Raw genomic sequence first — 20,921 nt, 5'->3', positions numbered from 1 at the left:
TCCTTACTGCCCATAATCTGGTCAAGCATCAAAGAACCAAGCATGTGGAAATTGATCACTATTGTATCAAAGAAAGGAACAAGGTCTGATCTGCATCCCTTTTGTCAAATTTGGAGGTCAGTTGGTCAATGTTTTCACATAGGGTTTAGGTAGTAGAGTTTTTAGTCCTCTTGTATGCGAGTTGGGTATATTGGATATCCGTGCACCAACTTGAGGGGGATTGTTATAAGATGGGGTATAAGGGTAAAACTGTCATTGGAGTACGTAATGTTGTGCTGCTTTTTACTCCATCAATAGTTGATTGTAAATAAATTTAGACTGGTCTCTTGATGACACAAGTCACAGTTCCCCGAGAGGCACTAGTGTTTTTCGTGAGAAACTTTAAAACTCGCTAACAACGTGATCCACCTTCAAAGATCTGTGCGATGGCCAACCCACATATCCTATTCCCTCCTGCCAGAGCTGCTTGTAATGAAAGATTTGACCTTGAACTGGGGAGCCCAGCAGGAGGTTGATTGCAGCCAGGATCAATTCAGTAGTGAAGACCAAATTAACTATATATATATATATATATATATATATATATATATATATATATATATATATATATATATATATATATATAAAAGGATAAGGAATAAAGAGACAGAAGAAGAAAGGTGGTAAGAGGATGGGCTAGTGACAGGTTTAATATCCAATTTACTAGCCATTTATCAAATTGAGCTTTGTTTATGATGTAAACCCAGGTTTTGGGTTATCTTCAGGATCTTCTAATTAAAGTTGCAGCAGCTAGTTAGGAGTCTTTGAAGTTTTGGCTAGGGTTTAAGGGTGTCTACAAGGCTGCTGGAGTGCTGAACTAGGTCTGAAACTTTAAGGATTTCAAAATTCAGGATTCAAGTTTTGAATTCTAGGTCAATCTAGGAATTCGGTTGGGCTGGGAGATGGATTAGGGTTAGGTGGTTCTGTGGCTGTTAAGGACTGTTTGATGGTTTTCTGCTGTTCGGAATTGATCTAAGAAGAAAGGGATGGGAATTGGGAAGTTTCAGAGTCTCGAAATATCTGCAACTTCTCAACAAAGAAGATGAAGTGCAGAAATTCTGAAAACCAGAATTTAGGGCTGCCATGGTGAAACTAAGGTTAGACCTTTGTTCAACAGGCTTGGGTGATTCTAACAGGGGTAGATAGGAGGGTTTTGGGGCTGGGAAGTGAGGTTTCCTAACTGGGTTAGGACTGAAAACGTTGGAAGCAGAAAAGGGATGGTTAATGGTTTCTAGGGTTTGGGAAAGGGTTGGAATTTTCAGAAAACTAAAGGGGAAGGGGCTGGGACTGTCTGTGATGAGGTTAGGGTTGTTCCTAAGGTCTGTAACTAAAGGGAATGGGCTTAGTACTTACTTGAAGATGAAGAAGGAGGTGATTAGAATTGTAGAAGACACTTTCAACCAGCTGCAGGTCGCCCTCCTGGGGATCCCACGACTTCCCAAGTCGAAAATTTCAAACTTTATTTCTTCCACCAATCAAGTCTGAAAATAACAATGCAAAATAGGCTATTTATAGCGTAAACAAAAGACTCAGACTCAAAAAAGGAAACTTGATTGCCAAGCAACCCAAAGCTACTAGAGTAGTGCCTAAAATTTAGGACTCCTTATTAGGAAATAACTCTTTCCTAATTTACAACTCATTGACTCTTAAAAAGGAAAACAAGACAGACTTACTAATGGGGGACAGAATAGAGTAGAAAGAAGGATAAAGAAGATAGGGAGAAGAAGGGAAATCTTAGAAGAATTAGTCTTGAAGAAGAGGAAGAGAGAGAAGAACACTCATAAGAAAAAAAAGAAGAAGAAGAAGAAGAAAAAAGGAGAGAGGGGGGGGGGGCTGCAAACGCACAAAGCTCAAAGCTTCAATTCATATTTTTCTACTCCATGCTCAATAAGCTGATTACAAGTGTTTAAATAACAAAACAAACATTTTTGATACGAAAACAACTATAATGGGACTCTTGGTAATTTAAAACTAACAAAAGACTGATCCTACTTGGACTCTTAGGAATTTAAAACTAACTAAAACTTATCCTAGATATCCTACCCAAATAAAAATTTTGATTACATGATTATCCCAATAATAAATAACAAATTCTAAATTATCTCTAGAACTCCCACAAAAACAGTTCCTATTTTATCTTCTTGCAAGCTGGAGTTTGGGCCCACCAAATTTGAATCTATTTCCATGCAAGATGGACTTGGGGCCCACCAAATATGAAATTATCATCTAAGTTACTGTTCACGTTACTGTAGCGTGAACAGTAACTTCTGGTTGTGCTGCATCACTTACTAAGACTCCAAATTAAAATTTAAAAACAGAATTAAAAAAATTCAGAAATAATTCTGACCTAACTCTACTTGGATTAAGGGGTGAAAATGACCAATTTGCCCTTTGGTCAGTTTCGGCCCCCTTGTTTGGGCCCTGTTTCAGATGGGCCTGGGCCCCTTCTAGGCTCTTTTGGGGTTGCCCTGGGGGCTGGATACATCAGTTTATGACTCCAACGTCATTTTTCTTAGAGGTACCATATTCTATAGTCTAATACCAAAATTAATAAAGTTCTTCCTTAGAGTACAATGACTTCTCTACATGAAGCTTTGAGCATTTCTGGTTCTTGGCTGCCTTAGATTTATCCATGCATCCTCTGCTATTGTGAGCTTGTTATTTCTTCTTCCTATTCATTGAGTGATATTTACCTGTCTGAAATTTTTTTCCCCTTTTCATGTTATGCGTTTGATGGACCTAACCTCCTACTGCCCTCTGATTTTGATGATAACAGAAGCTTGGAGACATGACAGAAATGATTTTTGGTGGTCGGTATTGTATTATGCTGATGGCCTTGTTCTCAATTTACACGGGTTTGATCTATAATGAGTTCTTTTCAGTCCCATTTGAGCTTTTCGGAAAGTCTGCCTATGCATGTCGTGATCCTTCCTGCAGGTATGGATGAAGTAGTTAAAAAATGTTGACTGTCCATGATTTGACCATTTCATTAATTCTGCATTCTTTACTGGAGTCATCTTAATTCTTGAACTCTTTAATGTAGAGATGCTTCAACTATTGGATTAATCAAAGTGCGCTCCACTTACCCATTTGGTGTGGATCCTGCATGGCATGGTAGCCGCAGTGAATTGCCATTCCTTAATTCTTTGAAGATGAAGATGTCAATCCTTCTAGGTGTATCCCAGATGAATCTCGGAATTGTGTTGAGCTATTTTAATGCCAAATTCTTTAGAAATAGCCTGAACATCTGGTACGATAGATTGCAAACTAAGATACTTACTTTGCATATTTTGCATGCCAATAAACACCTGATGTGGCAATCACTAAATTCTAGCATGATTCTCTGATGAAAGATACTGATGTCCCCATCATATAATGCATTCAAGTGCTTTACATTCAAGTGATTTGTTGATCCTAACCATCATAATAAAATTCACATTCTATATTGTATGTGCATGTTTGATGAATTAGTGCTCATTCTTCCATTTTCTGTTGCGTATGTATCTGGTTTGCTTTACTCCCATGACTTTCTCCTCATTCCATGTTGTAATCATTGTATATTGGTTGCTAAAAAAAATGAATGATTTTATACTGTGGATTCTTCCAGGTTTCAATTTATTCCTCAGATGATATTCTTAAACAGTCTTTTTGGCTACCTTTCTCTCCTCATAATCGTGAAGTGGTGTACCGGTTCACAAGCTGACTTATACCACATAATGATATACATGTTCCTGAGTCCAACAGATGATCTGGGTGAGAACCAGCTTTTTGTTGGGCAGAAAACCCTTCAGGTATAGTCTTTTCTTATGTCTATGTTATATTGGTTTCTCCCTTGGGCTCTAAAGCAAGTTTTCTTCTCCATTCCAGCTTACACTGCTACTGCTGGCACTAGTTGCTGTTCCATGGATGCTACTTCCAAAGCCTTTTCTCTTGAAGAAGCAACACGAAGAAGTATGCCCATGCCTCTCTCTGGTTGATATTTTGTGGACCATACTCATTTTCCAGGTGTTGTTAAATGCTTTTTACCATCTGAATCTTATGTTTCTTCAGAGGCATCAAAGTCAATCCTACACACTACTGCACGGTACTGATGATTCTTTAGAAGTGGAGGCGCATCATGATTCCCATGGCCATGGGGAATTTGAGTTCAGTGAAGTTTTTGTGCACCAACTCATTCATACCATAGAGTTTGTCCTTGGATCAGTCTCAAATACAGCTTCATATCTCCGGTTGTGGGCTCTCAGGTAATAAAAGTTTCAAATCATCAAAATCTTTGCCACTGGTGCCCTGAGCTGCATGGGGTATGCCTGGCTGTGGCTTGTTCAAATCCTCATATTTGGTATGGACATACCTTGAGTCTTCCAACTTGCCTTTTAGAGTATTGGGACTCCTTCCAATCTGTGAATCATGTTATCAATTGACTTTTCTGAGTGATAACTTTTTAGGTGGGACCAGTCATTACCTGCAAATTAGAATATGAGAAACATGAAAAATTTGGGGGGTGGGACCAATCCTTACCTTTGAATCAAATATGAGAAACAGGAAAATTTTGGGGGCCTATTCCCTATAGAGCATGTCCTTTTAACTACAGATTCAAGACATTCCTCACAGTGCATCAGCCAATATCCAGGGAATCCTTGTGGGAAGATGAAAGGATGGGGTCACAAGCTTCCTTGTCTTACAGTGATCATTAAGTACTGGTTCTACACTCAGCAGGAAGTGTGGTTGTGAATAAAGAAGAGCTTATTTATTTTATTTTATCTTTCCTTATAGTTGATAGTGGGAAGAGTTATGCTATGTAGCAGTCTATTGTATCATCATGTTGTCGGTGCAAGATGAAAACTTGGTGGGGCCAAATATTTCTTTTGCATGTTTGGGGGAGAATTGAAGGGTATTTTACCTTGTTTCTTTTATGCAGGAGATATGGCAAGATGCATCTGCTTTTGATCTTGACTCCAATACATTTGTAATATGTAGCCTGCTTTATATTATCATTCACCATTTTCGATAGCAAATACTGATCATGCAATTGTCTGAATTACTTTGTTCTAGTCTTGCTCATTCGGAGCTATCAAGTGTGTTCTACGAGAAGGTTCTACTTCTTGCTTGGGGGTGAGTTACTGCCAAGATTTCAGTAGTTTTTTCTTTCCAGTCTTATACCCTTGGAAAGAAGCTAAAAGATATAATTGTAACAGTAATACTTTTGATAATGATGATGATTTTTCCTTTTTGTGTGTGCAAAATGCAGGTTCAATAACATTATTATCTTGGTTATCGGCATAATCATATTTATTTTTGCGACTGTTGGTGTGTTGCTAGTGATGGAAACACTCAGTGCGTTCCTACATGCCTTGCGTCTTCACTGGGTAGAGTTCATGAACAAGTTCTATGAGGGAGATGGTTACAAGTTCTTGCCCTTCTCCTTTGTTTTGCTTCATGAAGAAGATGAGTAGACTATCTAATGCATGAATCTCAGGGAATCTCAGAAATAGTTGAGAGGAAATTGAATGTGCCAATATAGAGATGATTCAAGTAATCCTTCCAGTTGGATGAGTTCAGTATATTCCTGTTTGGAATAGGCTAATGAAGTGGTTTTACGCCAAAACCATGTAATTTCCCATCCTGGAGCCCTAATGCTATTTAGTTGGATTCTGTCATGATGTGGTTTAATAACATTAGTCAATTTTGCTTTGTAATCCCATTTCTCAGTTTACTAGTAAACTTTCATGTGTAGTTATATATGAGGGCATAAAAAAATATCAAACAGAGGAGGGGAGTAATATATCTCATATATATATGGCATTGTAATTAATTTATACAGAAAAAAATGGCAATTAATTAGATTTTAGATTTGTGTACAAAATTACTAATAGATTTCATAATATCCTGTTTATGGAGTTTGAACATTTGGTAAAGCTTGTCAATATTAGATTGGGCCAACTTTCAATTAGATAAGCCCATTCCAAATAATATTCGTAGGTGATTATTAGTTATAAGGTTGTTGGCTGTATTATAAAGGCAAATAATATTTTGAATTATATAATGTGAAGTAGTGAATACAAGTGAACACAAAGAAATGTTTAAAATTATGATGTTTATTAAAAATGCTAATCATATAAGGTGTTTTAAGAGTATTTTATTATTATTATTATTTTTTGGTAATTTAGTAATCTATCCTTGTTCATATATTATGCATGATTTTTTATTTTTTTTAATTTCAAGGACACCCCAAGATATATGGTGAAAAGTAGAAATACCATAGAACTATGCCAAATTAGCAATCACCCATTTTGTTAGAAACTTTTAAGTAACTAATGGAAATGATAAATATACTTTTAGTTGAATTATTCTTTTTATATTTTGTATTATATTCTATATCTTATGATACAAAATGACAAATTGAAGAAGAAGAAGGAATTCATGGAGGAAGAAATAAGATGAAATTAATGATTCACTTTTTATTAGGAGCAACATTGTAAAGTCAACTAAAGCAACATTAGAACGATCGAGGGAGGAAGAGATAGAAGAATCCAATGAGGGAAAGATTGAAGTAGGATCCCTAGGAGGACCCTGGGCAAGCCTTTCTGTCTTTAGTGAATTTTGCTCTTGAGCACGAGTAGTACAGTTGAAGGGAATCGGAGAGACCCAATGACCTCAAAGAATTGGAGGGCAGGCATTCAAGAGAAATAGATCAAGGAGTGGATTTCATTAGCTTGTTTTGGGGGATATCTTGTGTTAGGTGTTAAGGGTAATATGGTCTTGCGATAATCTCGACCGTTGGTCGTTGGATGGCAAAATTTCAGTCAAGATGGAAATCTCAACCATTAAAAGCACAAAGGGCCAAGATTTCGATCTTGACCAAAGTTTCGCCATCCAATGGTCGAGGATAGTGTTGCAAGAATGTCTGCTCGTTAAATGCATAGGACTGAATTTCCCCCCCAAATCTATACTATTTTCTTTAGAGTTTCGATCACCAAATATATGTTGTGTCTACTAAAGTCTAAGTTTATGCAAGTATAGAAAAGCAGATGACTAGGGAAAGACTACAAACCTTCAGGTTCTACTACCGAATTTAGCTGTAAGAATTAAGGAATTTGGATCACATTCTCGTCAAAAGAAATCTATGTGTTTTCCTGACACTTCTTCATTACACGATAAGAGGGGCGGATTTATCTATAGATTTTCTGCCACTCAGAGGATTTTAGCATACACTTTTCAGTCACTCATTTATGAAAGCAACGGTGATGATGGACCCTCCAAAATATTTGATACGATGGATAGACGAAAGTGTACTTAGCGGTGGAGAATCTCAACTTGTTGTGCTGGTCCTATTGGTTGACGAAAGAAGTTATTCGTATCCGACGGCTGTAAAATCGATCGGAGGTCAAGAGCTTTTAGACGGCGCAGCGGAGAGGTTTGCTCTTTGGATTTGCTGCTCATCGTCGGGAAATATCGGAAGTTCGTTTTCTTCTCAGGTGGCCAAACGTGGTTTACGCGAGGGCAACCAGAAGAGAGTAGAAGTAGCAGTAATGGAGTTGGAAGAGCAGAAGCAGCTGGAGACGGGAAAAGCAGAGAGATCAGTGTGGCTGATGAAGTGCCCGCTGGTGGTATCAAAGTCATGGCAAGCTCATTCATCTAACTCTAACCCGGTCGCCAAAGTCGTCCTCTCTGTTGACCCTCTCCACTCAGACGGCCCTTCTTCTCTCCAGGTAATTGCTCTCTCTAGTTTCTTGGTCTGAGTCTTCTTGTCTTTGCTGAGGTTGGAGAAATAGTTTCAAACCGTCATGAATCTCTATATATTAGAATCCCTAAGGAGGTATGGTTCATGACTTGTATTTGGGTGTTTTTAATGAAGATCTTGCATGGATTTTAGTCTTACATCAAAAGCATTACAAATCTGATTTCAATTGAAGTATCGTGCTAGCATAATTTGTTGAAAAGTAATTTACCGACTCATTTGGAGGAATCGAGCATGCTCTGTTTTAACTTTACACAAATTGCTGACCTGATAGCTGTAATTGAGATACTGAGGTAAGTAGAAGGAATCGATCTGATCTAGAATAGGGCAATTCTTTCTGCTACTGCCATGATTGACTTCAGTCTATTTATCTTATGGTTGATAGACTACGACTACTGGTAAGGAAATCATTTGTTAAGAGTAAACTTCTCAGCGGCACCGTTGTATTGCTTTATGTAACATCAATTCAGTTTTAGCGTTTGTTTTGGCTGCATATATCAAATAGCACAGATATGTGCATACATGTCTAAAAATAGAGAAATTTCATTTATGGAAGAAAGGACTTTTTTTTGGGGGGTGGGTGGGGTTGGTTTCGCTTATCTTCTTTGTTAAAGAGTATTTTAGGGAATTCAATTCTTATCATCTTAGTACTGTACAAGTAGTGCTTCACCAAGTATCTAAGATACCGCAAATAGCAAAATAACAAGAAGTCAAGTTAGTTATTAACGTCTCTAGATTATTGTTTAGTTATTAACATCTCTAGTCAAGAAATCAACTTTTCTGTAAGGAAAGCTTTGTCAAGCTGGTGCATACCACTATCTTCTTATTCTTATGTGATTCAAGCAAGATCAGCTTTTATTCATAAAAGAAAAGAATGATTTTGTCTTCCTTTTTTAGGGGGTGGGGAGGAGGTTGGAGAGAGTGTTGAATGTTGTTGATATTAAATGAAACAGAATGCTGGCTCTCATTTTCTGCCACTTAGTCTAGTTAAGAGGAGGCCAGGGAATTTCCTGCTCTTTTTACCATTTCAAGTCATTTGGACTCAAATAGTGTATGGGGACGAAGGTTCAAAAGTTACTATGTAGTATCTAGATGTCGTATGATCTTGATATAATTCTTTAGCTCCAATGAATATTAAGTTTCTTAAATCCGTGGTTCTACTAATTAATGTGGCGTCTGACTGAAGATCCTTGGGTTTATCGGTCAATCACCTTCACTAGGAGGCAGTTCCTTTTGAACTCTTCTGATTTATGAAAATATAATGTTTAGAATTTCCTAGCTGTCAGTATTTATGTCTGAGTCTATAATTTTTCAGTTTTGGAGGGGGCTTCCCCAATATTGATGTCAGTGTGATCCATGTAGATTGTCTAGTATCCCTGGTTGTCTTACAGTTTCTACTGTTTTAGTGGTACCTGATTATTTTTATGTGCCGTTAAACAAAACGGAGAAGTTCAATTGTTAGGTTATGTTGGTATTTGATATTTGTCCACTTTGACTCATACTGCTACCTGTGCCATCCTGAATTCAAACTACTTTCATCTATTTAATATGGCATCCTGAATCCTAGTTACTGAACTTCCATTTGGCACAACCCCTGTCTCTAATTCTTGGTCAGCTGTAACATTGCCTCAACATCATTATGCTTGTGTCTGGTTGAATGAGCATCACTACGCTGGGTGTTAATTTAGGGTAATTTGAAAATTTGGTTTTCATGTTTTTTCTTTGTTTGCATTCTGCACCAGTGGTTACTAAAGCTGTAGTTTCAAATTGGGCTTTTTAACTCCACTGTGGGATCAAAAGGGTGGGTTCAAGTTGCTGGATTGTTAGCTGAGGACATTGGATGCTCTTTTGTGGGCTCAGCTCTATCAGCTCTATTCCTGACTATAAGGATGGAATAGAATAAGGTCTGCCCATTTGATTGAGGACTAGTTTGCTATCTGTATATGGTTGTAAAAAAAAAATTGGGTGAAAGTCTTTTTCTAACTTCCATCATTTACTATTTATGATAATGCTCTTCATTTTCATTTTTATATTGCATTCTGGAATATTTATGGAGTGGTAAAGAAGGTAATTCATCTGCAAGCGATGCTGTTGCTATGAAGGTGTTTTAAAATACTATAGATCCTTTAGCCCCCTGGACCCTGCTAATCGGTTTGTTAACACATTTGATTATGTATGATATTATTTTCTTTTTGTGAAATCCCAGTCACTTACTCACTTTTCTTTAGCTTATCTTGGCATTTATTGTCGATATCATATTTGAGTTTTGACTTGGATTCAAGTTTTATGGTTTCTCCTGTATTTTAAGCTACATGATTATTAAAGAAAGTAAAGACGTTCAGTTAGGTTTAAATTGATACATGATATACGGCCACACAATGTTAAGTTGTTGACTAATTGCTTATTAGATATTCCCACTTGCTTTAAAAAGGCCTAAACTTAGCTAGATTGCCCAATTCTTTACGTTCCTGTCTAAAATGGAACAATTCTGCTGGTCTGTGGAAAACCTGCCTCTTTAGAAGCTGCAGGAAGAGAAAGCAAAAGAGAGTATTTGGCTAATGTGCCCATTAGTTTAGGTGGTTGCCCTAAGTTGAGCATGGGACCATGTGTATAGAAACACTGTTGGAATGATTTACATGAGAAAAGAAAACCAACAAATCTAGTTCTTAAAAAAGCTTTATTTGTTCTTATAATAAATTAATAAAATGCATTTCTGTTCACCTTTCAAATTTAAATCCTCAAAAAGCATTTTTCATTCTTTTTTGGGTAAAATGCATTTTGTTCCAGGGACTACAAGCATTTATGCTAATTCATATTTGTTACCAACTTAAGATTATCCATATGGAATTAAAATTTTGGTGTTAATTTTTATTAGAATTCATTCTCTGTGTGAATCACTTTTTCTGTTTCTTTTACACGTTTCTTAAATGATAACCAGTTCACAATGGAATTAGCTGGGACCGAGTCTGCGAATATGCCAAAGCATTACACCCTGAATATGTTTAAAGACTTTGTCCCAATGTCTGTTTTTTCTGAGACAAATCAAGGTGAGTCTCATTTTTCCTGTTTAGCATTTGATATTTTTTATATTCTTCCATCTTTCTGTTATTTGATTCAATTTTTCGTTGTGACAAGAAGTCCAACTGATCATACTGTTTGTCGAATGTATACACCTTCTTGGTAGTTATACACAATATACATAGATACACATGCTTAGTTTTGATATTATACGAGGGCTTATATTAGCTTCACAGCCTTTTGTGATTTCACTAAATTTCACAAATGGATCTGTAATGCATAATCAATCTCGACCAGTGAAGATCTGGTGGAGATCAATCACAATTCACAACATGTGGCGAATCAGCGTGATTACAGAATTTCTGACACTTCTTTATTTTATTTTATTCTATTCTATTTCACTTGGAAAGGATATGACTTTTGACTCACCACCAAAACCTGCGGTGATAGAACAATCCCAACCTATTAATTCACCAAAATAGGATTGTCTCTGCATCACCAGAGTGAAAAGTTCTCAATCACCACAGAACACTCAAATACATAAGGAGTAATAACCCATTCATTCCATCTGCCTCCTCCATTACTGCAGTACAAGAATGAATTAAATTAGTAGAAACAAACTAATTTGAGTATTACAAGATACGGAAACTTAATTAAATTTAACAAAATCAGTCAAAAGGAACAATTCAAGCAACCAAATCTTCTAGATATTCTCCTCTCCACAAAACTTCATGTGATCCACACTCTTCGGTCACTTTCCAGATGTGCAGGTCATTTTATGGCAGTATCTAGGCCTTAAAGTGCTATAATATGGGCCTGGTTAAGTTTACTACCGACATAGGATGCAAAACAAAACCTAAATTAGGTGTTTTATTATCGTCATTATTATTATTTTACAATTTGAATATTAAAAATACTTTGTAGTTTATAAACCTAATAGAAGCTTACCTTTTCGTAGCAAACTATTGTAATTTTTTTGACTGAAACATCATTTCAAGATGGGGAAGAAAAGGCACTCTCACCAAGATCTCAAGAAACTTTGACCTTGTCAAGACGGCTGTTTCAAGACGAGTTTTCTACCTTGCTGTGGGGGTTGTTCGTGGTTGAACCAGCTCTTATTTAGCCTGACAGAATTTTACAACACTGAGCATGCCCATGCTTGTGAATATACACTTATGGAAAGACAATTAGCATGAAACCTGCTTCAATCTGTATGGGTTGAAGACAGTTGAGAATCATGGTTTTCAAAGCGTCCACGTAGGTGGTAAGGCGGTTTTTCAACGGCCTTATTTGCCACCGCTTTGTTGACATGCAGTTTCTCAGCCGCTTTTTCGCCTAATTGCTGCCACTTTGTCACCTTGTGCGTCTTATTGCCCGCCTAGACGCCAAAGTGGTCTTTTTTTAACATTTTGTACATCACAATATTTTTTTTTCTTTGTTTTTTAATCAAATTTTATTCTACAAGGTCACATACCAATTTAATAGTTAATCATTTCGGAATCGGGAATCAATGAATCATTAGATGGACAAGACACTTATTTGGCATCTCACTATCCTAGAGGTAAGTAAAAATGTAAAATTAGTACTTTCATTTATAGTTATAATTTGGTATAGTTTATAGTCATATGTTACAATGCTTGATGAGATGAACTTATATTTGTGTTCTTTTTTTGATAAACTTTTATAATCATGATTCTTGAATTTTTTTTTTTGGTTGGGGGGGGGTGAATGTAATTCTTGAAAGTTTATTTAGTTTATAATAGAAACTTATCAGTTTAAAAGTGTATGGAAAAAATTTGACCCAACTGTTTTGGTCGCCTTATCGCCTAGGCAGAGCCCTAACAGCTTTGGTCGCCCTGCCACCTTGACAACCATGTTGAGAATACATGAAGATGAACAATGCTCAAGTCATGTACACCATGGATTTGATGCTTCAGATTTGTCTTTCCAATTAGTGGTTCCATTGGAAGATTGGACTGGAAAGATATGACAGTTCATGCTTATCAAAATGGAGCTTTCAATTTTAAGCTAGAAACTTTGTTCTCATCCAGTGTTTCCATTTTCTCACCCCTTGTTTCCACACAAGATATGGCCATCAACCTTTGCACTTTATATAGTTTGGGAGTTTGCAGGAGTCATACTGTATTATTTTCACATGGAAATGCCTAACTGTGTAGTGGAGATGCCCAAATTTTCAATGAAAGAATATAATTTCCTGCAAGAAAATGCACATTATGCAATCCAGCTTTATATCTGATCTGAGAAATGTAGGAGGTCCTAGGTACAACTGCATGTTGGTTCTCAGGGCCAGAAAATAAGTCAAGCTAAAAGTTTTTGTGTTCATTCGTGGATCCTCATTGCTAGACATCAATTTGCACTAATGCAGTGGACGCCCATTTATTTTCTAACCAAATCCGGACTGCTCTATGTCTTGGCATTTTCTTTGAAGATCTACTTTTGAGCTTGCTGTTGAGCTAGTCAATTACTTTACAAGAGACTTATGTCTTTTGTAGGAAGGGTTGCTGTTGAAGGAAAAGTGGAACATAAATTTGACATGAAGCCCCATAATAACAATATTGAAGAGTATGGGAAATTGTGTCGTGAAAGGACAAACAAATCCATGATTAAAACTAGACAAATACAGGTTGATGTTTTACAGTTTATTGTCTACATTCTTCCAATTGAATTCTACTTTTTTCTTTTTCGTTTATTGAATTAGTATATTTGGTAAGGTGATTGACAATGATCGAGGAGTGCTTATGAGGCCAATGCCTGGAATGGTTGGGTTGCCCAATTCTAAGGTACTTATTTGTATTAATCGCTTTGTTAAATTAGTTGCTGTTTGTCTGACTGATTGCCTAATATGTAGCTTCTTCTCAAATTGTTCTTCTCTACTTGATTTTTAAGCATCTTTTTCTGAGGTTTTAATCCCCACCTTTAATAAATTGAGGAAAGGAAGCATCTCTTGCTTATCTTTTATCTTTTGTGAGTCATAGTTGGCTTTTCCAGTGAAAATAGTTTAGTCTTTTCTTTGTGTCCAAAATTGTGAAGTTTTTATATCTTAAAGGTCCAGTCAATTACTTTTTGCTTTCAAACATTTCTTATATGAAATTCTGTACTGCAATTCTGATTAGGATAAGAAGAAGGCAACACCTGTGAAAGGACCAGAAATGAAAAGAACAAGAAGAGATCGTGGGGAGCTGGAAGAAATTATGTTCAAGCTCTTTGAGAGGCAACCAAATTGGGCATTAAAGCAGCTGGTCCAAGAGACTGACCAACCTGCGGTATGTTTTTATGTTGTTATAATTTTGCATGAGCAATAAAATCATAACTTATTTTTGGGAAGCAATGCTTGCATGAGTAAATTATGTGCTTATTTATTCATAAAAATAAACGTGTAATACTGGTAAAAAATGATATTTTGATAAGAGAGAATCTTGAATATGTCAAAAGTGATTTCAGAAAGAAACTCTATCACTCCCCCTGCCCCTCACTTACGCATTCACACTCACCCGTGCACTTCAGGACAAGTCAATTACAAATTCAAATAGGTAGAAGTTTCTAATGTCATTTGGATGCACTGCAGCACTTTCCACCTCATCCCCATAACCAAATGACATAATGTTCTGGTCCTTGCAAATTTATTAGGGGTTTGTGGCAATATAGTACTTAGATCTTACTGAACTTGTGAACTCTTCAAGCTCTAATTTTCTCTTTCTTTGCAGCAATTCTTGAAAGAGATATTGAACGAGCTGTGTGTGTACAATAAGAGAGGAACAAATCAAGGAACGTATGAGCTCAAGCCAGAATATAAAAAATCTGCTTCGGATGTTGATGCTGAATAATTGGGTAAACTCACTGATTGTGCAAGCTAGCATGACTTACTTTTTCTAGGAGAGCTTCACCTTAGGGGTGATTCTACACCTTCTGAGATATTTAATGTAATAATAACCCAGCCAAGGTAAAGGAGTAATTTAGATGTAAAATAGGAATTAAGAAGGACATACTGAATAAATATTTTGTATCCAGAATACAGCCCATGTGTACACTGCCTTGATTTGTACATCACTCCAATATAAATTGAGTTCATGACGGCTAGTGAGTGAAGGGTTAATGATGCCAAGGGTGGACCACCTTATCTGATGTGTAGAGCTGCTTCAGCTCTTTCCTGAAAATGGAAGATCTAATAGAGTTGCTAGTTACTGGTAGTATTTGAGTTGCTAGTAATGTATGCCTTCACTTGAGATAAATCACATAAATGGTGGACTGCAACAAGCTTCACTGGCTAGGTTTTTCGAAAGAGGACAATTGCTTGGTATGTCCAAAGAATAGGGCCAAGCTTCTTCATAAAGCGTAGCTGGACGTAGAAGTTCCCAAAGCCTCATCCGCACTACTTGAGGTTGGTTATGTGAGTTTTTCATATTTCTCTTTGTAGGTTCATGTACAGTATACCTAAAATCTCTCACCCTTTCTGCCTTGTGATTTGATCATTTAATTTGTTGTTTCCCATGACTTTCTACGCTTTAAACTTGCAGGGTTGCATTTCTTACCACCTATGTGGTTATTGCCTCTTGTTGCACATCACTCAATTCAAATAATCCTTGTCCAATGTCCTGACTGGATGGGGTTGACTAATTTTATACTTGCATGTATGTCAAGTTTTATCAATGGTCAGTTCTCCCTCTTTCTCTTGCACTTTATTAAAACTATTGGCGTATTTCTGAAATAGGGTCCTTGCAAGAGAAGGCTGTCTTGACTGGTTAAATCTACCTAGTTGTGCCAGATGGCAAAATGATATGTCAGTTTCAGTCATTGGATTAAAAAGGTATGGGCTGATTGGTTGTGCATAGATTTGAGTAACTAAAATCAATAATTGAAAGCCTCCTAACATTTTGCTGAATTAGTTTCAAAATCAATAATTTAATGCCTCCTAACATTCCGCTGAATTAGCAAGGACACCTCCCCCCACCTCTCAAAAAGTAATATATATCTATATATATATATATTGCTGCATGATGGGCAGTCTCAAAGTTAGTTCTGTATCTTTAGAACCTTATTTTTACAATTGGTGATATCACTTGGGCAGCCTCTGTCCACAAAATTTAGCATCTTCTTACTGGCTATGTGGTGAATTTTTTGTGCTGGTCAGATAGGCGGATAAGCCTTTCTAGGTGGAATGAACAGATAACCATTGTAATGGTTAATGTTATTGGCAGACCCCCGATTCCTCCCCCCCCCCCCAGCCAAACAAAATAAAAATCCCACTGATGATGGATATTAAAGTTTTATCCTTCTTTTAAAGCGTGGACTCTAAGCCGAAGATATGTCCAAACCTGAGGCCCATTGTAGTTTCATTGTTTCGAAGCCTTTCTTTCAGTTCCATATTTGTACCTCTTCATGATTCTTCAATTTTTCTTCCCTTTTATTTTCATGAAGTGAAATACTGATTGATTTGGTTCTTGATCATGCTTCCACAGGTGAGTTTTAGCCCCCCTAATTGCCTGATATGGAGGGTTCTTACAAAATCCCTGAAGGTGATGCAACACCATTTATTGTTAGCCGCCAATGCACTACCTGTACTGCCTAGTCAATTGACCACGTGCATACATAAACCATACTATTAAGAAAATCAAGAAAAATAGTTGGAAAACATGATCTGTTAGATAATTACTGTGACAGGGGGAAAAAAAAATCTGTAGAGAACTTTAGACAATTTTGGTAGAATAAATGATTGTTTATATTTTATATAATTTTAGTCAAATAAAGAAAGTTAGGGGCAAACTTCGTGCTAATATTCTCTTTAGTAATATTATATGACAGAAAAATTCATACTTCTTTTGAAACCAAATACTATTTATGATATATCTTTTAAGATTCATACCTCTCCATTTCTGTTTGAGGTTTAATATTATTAAAGGTGTCTATTCTTTGCTTGTTTCCTTAATGTAATGTTATTTGGGTTTCATGGTTTCACCATATGTTTAACTCAAGTTTTTCATTTGGAACTAATTGCCTTCAGTTCTTTTGATAATTTATAGTCAGTTTCTTTCTTTGAGATTATTAGATTAACCAGTTCTATGTAAATCAAATATAAGAAATAGTTAAATCCTTGCACTTGGTCTTTGGGTGCCTTCAAATTAGGTCGTCCAAAAAATGAAATGCCATAGGTACTTAGTGTTGTAGGAAATTTTGAATCCTTAGATTCACTGGAAACACAAACATCAGTTCCATATGTGAAAACATTACCCTTGCAGGCAGGACTTTGACCCTATCATCCACGTACTTAGAAGAAACAACACGAGTCTGTCAAGATTTTTTTTTTCTTGATCGATTAGTGATAAATAGAATATTCAGAGATCTTATAATATCGTACATCAGTGCAGAGCTATAGACCCGAACAGTGGAACAAAATAGGTGCATTTTTCAAACCCTCATTGTGGCAGAAAACTAAGTACTTCATAAAATCATTTTTCAAAGGTTCTATAATTTTCACTATAAGGGAAGGGAGCTGGTTGGCTACCAGTGAATGAAGTGTATGAGGTCAAAATGTTAGTGTAGCTAGACATGTACTTCAGGACAAATTGAGCTTCTTTCTTATGTATAGCAACAAGTGCGGGATTCACTTCATGAGATTCCTCTTGAATACCTGCCGTATGTTATATATTCTCTTACCGTGTTGTAATCTCACGTGTGAATTTTATTATTTTTAAGTTTTGATTATATATGTGTGCAAGGGGCCCTTTACTTGATGCCTGTTAGTAGGGATTTCTGTGGGCTTTCCACAGTGTGTATGACCACAAAAGTTGGTTTCTAGAATTATAACCCTGGATGCTTATTTAATAGGACAGTTTTGATTTAAGAAGTTTAGCATCCAATGATTTATTGGAAGACAAAACATCATTTCTGTATCTGAGCACATTACCATTGCAGATAGGCATAATTTTGATTCAAGGACTTGGAATAACACAGATCTGTCAAGATTTCTTCTTGGTCATTTTGTGATAACATAACATTTAGTGGTTATACAGCACCATCCATCAGTTGGAGCTTTAGATTCTGTCAACCTCTCTGTCTCTCTCTACACACTCACACAAGAATCACCTTATTTAGTACTCTTCAAGAGCTTTTAGTGCTTCACCCAAAGAAGAGAAGGTAGCTGGTTGGCTGCCATTGTAAAGACTATATGACATCAAAATTTAGTGCGGCTAGATGTGTATGTGGGGACAGAATGAGCTCTTTTCTTGTGCATAATAAGAACTTAACACTCCAGCAACAAGTGTGATGAATCACTTTGGATTCACAATTTCCCTCTCAGCTACCTCATTACGTTGTTACTCCTGTTAATACTCTCACTTGTGCATTTCATAATTTGCTAGGTTTTGTTCAGCATAATAGAACCTGATTATTTGATCAACAACAGGTCCACTGTTCATAGAAAAATGGGTCATGTGTACATGCACAAAACAACAATTTAGGATTAGTTCTTCACTCTGATGCTTCTCAGATATAAATCCACTCTGATGTTTCTCAGATATAGATCCACTTTTCTGGAACCATCAGGACCTGTTTTGAGCCTAATATACATGTGAAGAATCTCTATGATGACGATCTTTCAATTAATGGTGCTGAAGATTACCCCGCTGTTAAACATGGTTGGAAGGGGAAAAGTTTCCCTTAGGCCTAGTAAAATGATCAGGCTTTTTCCATTGTAAGCATTAGTGAAGGGGGTTAACTTGCACCTTTCGAGGCGTCCGAAGGGACATTAACTAGTTGCCTTTCGGATGGTTCAAATCTGTACAGTGGAGTGCCTTGACCAAATTCTCTTCCTGCCAATGGTGGATTAGTAGAGTGGTTAAAAGCCCAACCTCCCACGGAGAAGTCCTGGGTTTGTACCCATCCGGCGGCACCTATATTAGTAATATTCCCCCCTCCCTATATATAAACTCTTTGGATTCAAAAAAAAAAAATAATAATAATAATAAATAATTCTCTTCCGAAAAGAATGGTAGCTGAAGTATCAAGGTGTCGCCCACTGATTCGTGGTTGTTAAAATGAATATCACAAAATAGCGAATAGAAAAGAAACAAAATAAAAATATATAGAGATTTAATGTGGTTCACAATGTGGAAGAGCGGAAGGAGATTTTAAAACTAATCGCCAAGAATAACCTTACAAGCACTCTTTCATCACAACCCTAACAAATTTCCAAATCTTTCAATAATGTGGTAGGCGAACGTAACATACATATATATAAACTCTAATTGGGTAAAATGATCAATCTATTAGGTTGGGTTGTATCGTACCACAAGGGTTACCTCCACACCCCCTCATAGATCGAGATCATGGTAGGTTAGGCCCAAATCCTTGGCTTTCGTTGTAGATCTCCAAACAGGTCATTCGGGTTGCTTTATCAAAATATGTCGATATATGTTCATTTTTTAAATTAGGTACAAGAATTCGGGTCATATATAATAGTAGTGGCTGCTAATACCTAAGTTTGGATCAGTTACCCTTCACAGGGAGCACACTATTCCAAACCACAAAATACAGGGAGGGTCACAACTCACAATGTATTACTATGGATTCAAGACTTCTTAAATTTTTTTTGTTTGTTTTATTTGTGGGCCCCACTCAATTTTGTGATTGGTAAGTGTAAAGGAAGCTGATCCAGATTTGCTGTTACATATCTGACGTGTGGGGAGAACGATTAAGATCTTGAAAATGACATGTTAGGAGTCAATAGAGCTCTTCTTATGCTCTTGGATTAAGATCTTGAAAATGACATGTTGGTAGTCAATAGAGCTCTTCTTATGCTCTTGGATTAAGATCTTGAAAATGACATGTTAGTAGTCAATAGAGCTCTTCTTATGCTCTTGGATTAAGATCTTGAAAATGACATGTTAGTAGTCAATAGAGCTCTTCTTTTGCTCTTGATTCAAACTTTTGACTTCATACTATTAAAGTATTGATATTTGTCAATAGAGCCAACTCTTTACCTTACTTTTCTTCATTTGTTTTTCCACCACAGTACTGCTGGTCCTCCCTAACCCGTCAAATGGATTCAGATTATATGATCATGGGACGACGTTGGTGTGTAGTCCATGGCTAGTTTCATGAATAGATTCTACTCTTCCGTTGCAAATTTATTTTTTTTCCTTTGTCAAGTTGGGTTTGTAGCTCCCTTTTAGGGTTTTGTCGACCATCTCGTCTGATTTGTTGATCTATGGGGTCAGGGTTGGAAGTGAGCATCAGTGGATCCTTAATTTCCAGAAAGGCATTTTCGTTGGAAGTTCATGGCAAGTTGCAGATCACACCTTAGGTTTCAAGGTATCATTGTCTCAACCAGAAAGGATGATATGGATGTAATATCAAGAATGATGGGAACATGCAGAACAAAAGGAACAAAAGGATACATATATCAAACTAATTGAAAATCTAGATTGGTCTAAAGTTTCAGGTTCGCTTTCGGAAATGATAGTAACGCTTAGAATCATTCTATTAAACTTCTACTTTTTGGGATGTTCACTGTTGGTGGTCATAGCAGGATCAACCCAAAATCCGATCAAACATCAAATGAGAAAAATAGGGTTACGGCTGGTTGGAGAAAGAAGAGAACCAGAGAAAGAATAAAACTGAAGAAATGGAAAAGCAATAGTCAATCGATCATAACAACTTTTTGCTGCCAGATCAAATCCTCTTAGTATGAGGTTAAGAGTTCGACTCTTCTTAATTGGCTCTTTGATAATGGTCCAAGATTACAAATTCATGAAAATTCTGTTCTCTCCAACACTTTCCTTTGGGGCTCTTCAACTTCACAGTGTGTTAGGTTTAGGTCGGACCTATTCAATTCTATACTTCTCATAGTGCTAAATATGCAAAACTGTTATCGGATCTAAGCATGTTGCCTAAGTGGGTGAAAAATAAAATTTTCAAAATTGTGGTGTGCCCTGTAAATATAGATTTTTTTTTTTTAAAGATGGTTCTTTAAAACTGGACCAATCTTGAATGAAAAAGGAGATCCAGAATCTTTTGCAATCGAGTTGCGATTATAACCCTGTCTTGTCGATTCAAAAGAACTCAAAACCCAAGTCTGAGAAAGTGCAGCAACGCGTGGGTTTACAGTCTT

General features: G+C 36.7%; 2 protein-coding genes across 4 annotated transcripts in view; both read left to right on the top strand.

Annotated features, from left to right (window-relative positions):
* LOC149016977 (V-type proton ATPase subunit a3-like) overlaps positions 1–6,397 on the top strand; it is a 33,732-nt gene extending 27,335 nt beyond the window's left edge. Inside the window, exons 12-18 of one of the 2 annotated variants that reach the window (XR_016172744.1) lie at positions 2,816–2,976; positions 3,083–3,289; positions 3,647–3,830; positions 3,907–3,990; positions 4,090–4,283; positions 4,958–5,151; positions 5,288–5,326. Coding sequence is in view for 1 of the 2 variants with exons in the window: in XM_089151279.1 (XP_089007405.1) it covers positions 2,816–2,976; positions 3,083–3,289; positions 3,647–3,830; positions 3,907–3,990; positions 4,090–4,283; positions 5,092–5,151; positions 5,288–5,492 (1,095 nt within the window). In the remaining variant the exon portion in view is untranslated. Of the gene's footprint in view, positions 1–2,815; positions 2,977–3,082; positions 3,290–3,646; positions 3,831–3,906; positions 3,991–4,089; positions 4,284–4,957; positions 5,152–5,287 lie in introns of both variants that reach the window. The other variant, XM_089151279.1, reaches the window with a different exon arrangement.
* A 991-nt stretch (positions 6,398–7,388) lies between these two features.
* LOC149016976 (transcription initiation factor IIF subunit beta-like) lies at positions 7,389–19,537 on the top strand. 2 transcript variants are annotated; one of them, XR_016172743.1, is made up of 7 exons: positions 7,389–7,748; positions 10,716–10,824; positions 13,309–13,439; positions 13,528–13,596; positions 13,930–14,079; positions 14,521–15,465; positions 16,273–19,535. XR_016172743.1 is itself a non-coding variant. In XM_089151278.1 (6 exons), exons 1-6 carry the CDS (start codon positions 7,569–7,571, stop codon positions 14,638–14,640), a joined length of 759 nt encoding a protein of 252 aa, XP_089007404.1. In that variant the 5' UTR covers positions 7,389–7,568; the 3' UTR covers positions 14,641–19,537. The 2 variants fall into 2 exon arrangements, 1 of the variants encoding a protein (XP_089007404.1); XM_089151278.1 differs by having other exon boundaries at positions 14,521–19,537.
* The last annotated feature ends 1,384 nt before the right edge of the window (positions 19,538–20,921 follow it).

The sequence above is a fragment of the Hakea prostrata genome, chromosome 4 (assembly GCF_041222555.1).
Source record: "Hakea prostrata isolate BN-2017 chromosome 4, UWA_Hpros_2, whole genome shotgun sequence".
NCBI classification, from domain to species: Eukaryota; Viridiplantae; Streptophyta; class Magnoliopsida; order Proteales; family Proteaceae; genus Hakea; species Hakea prostrata.
This window is presented reverse-complemented; position numbering and strand designations above follow the sequence as displayed.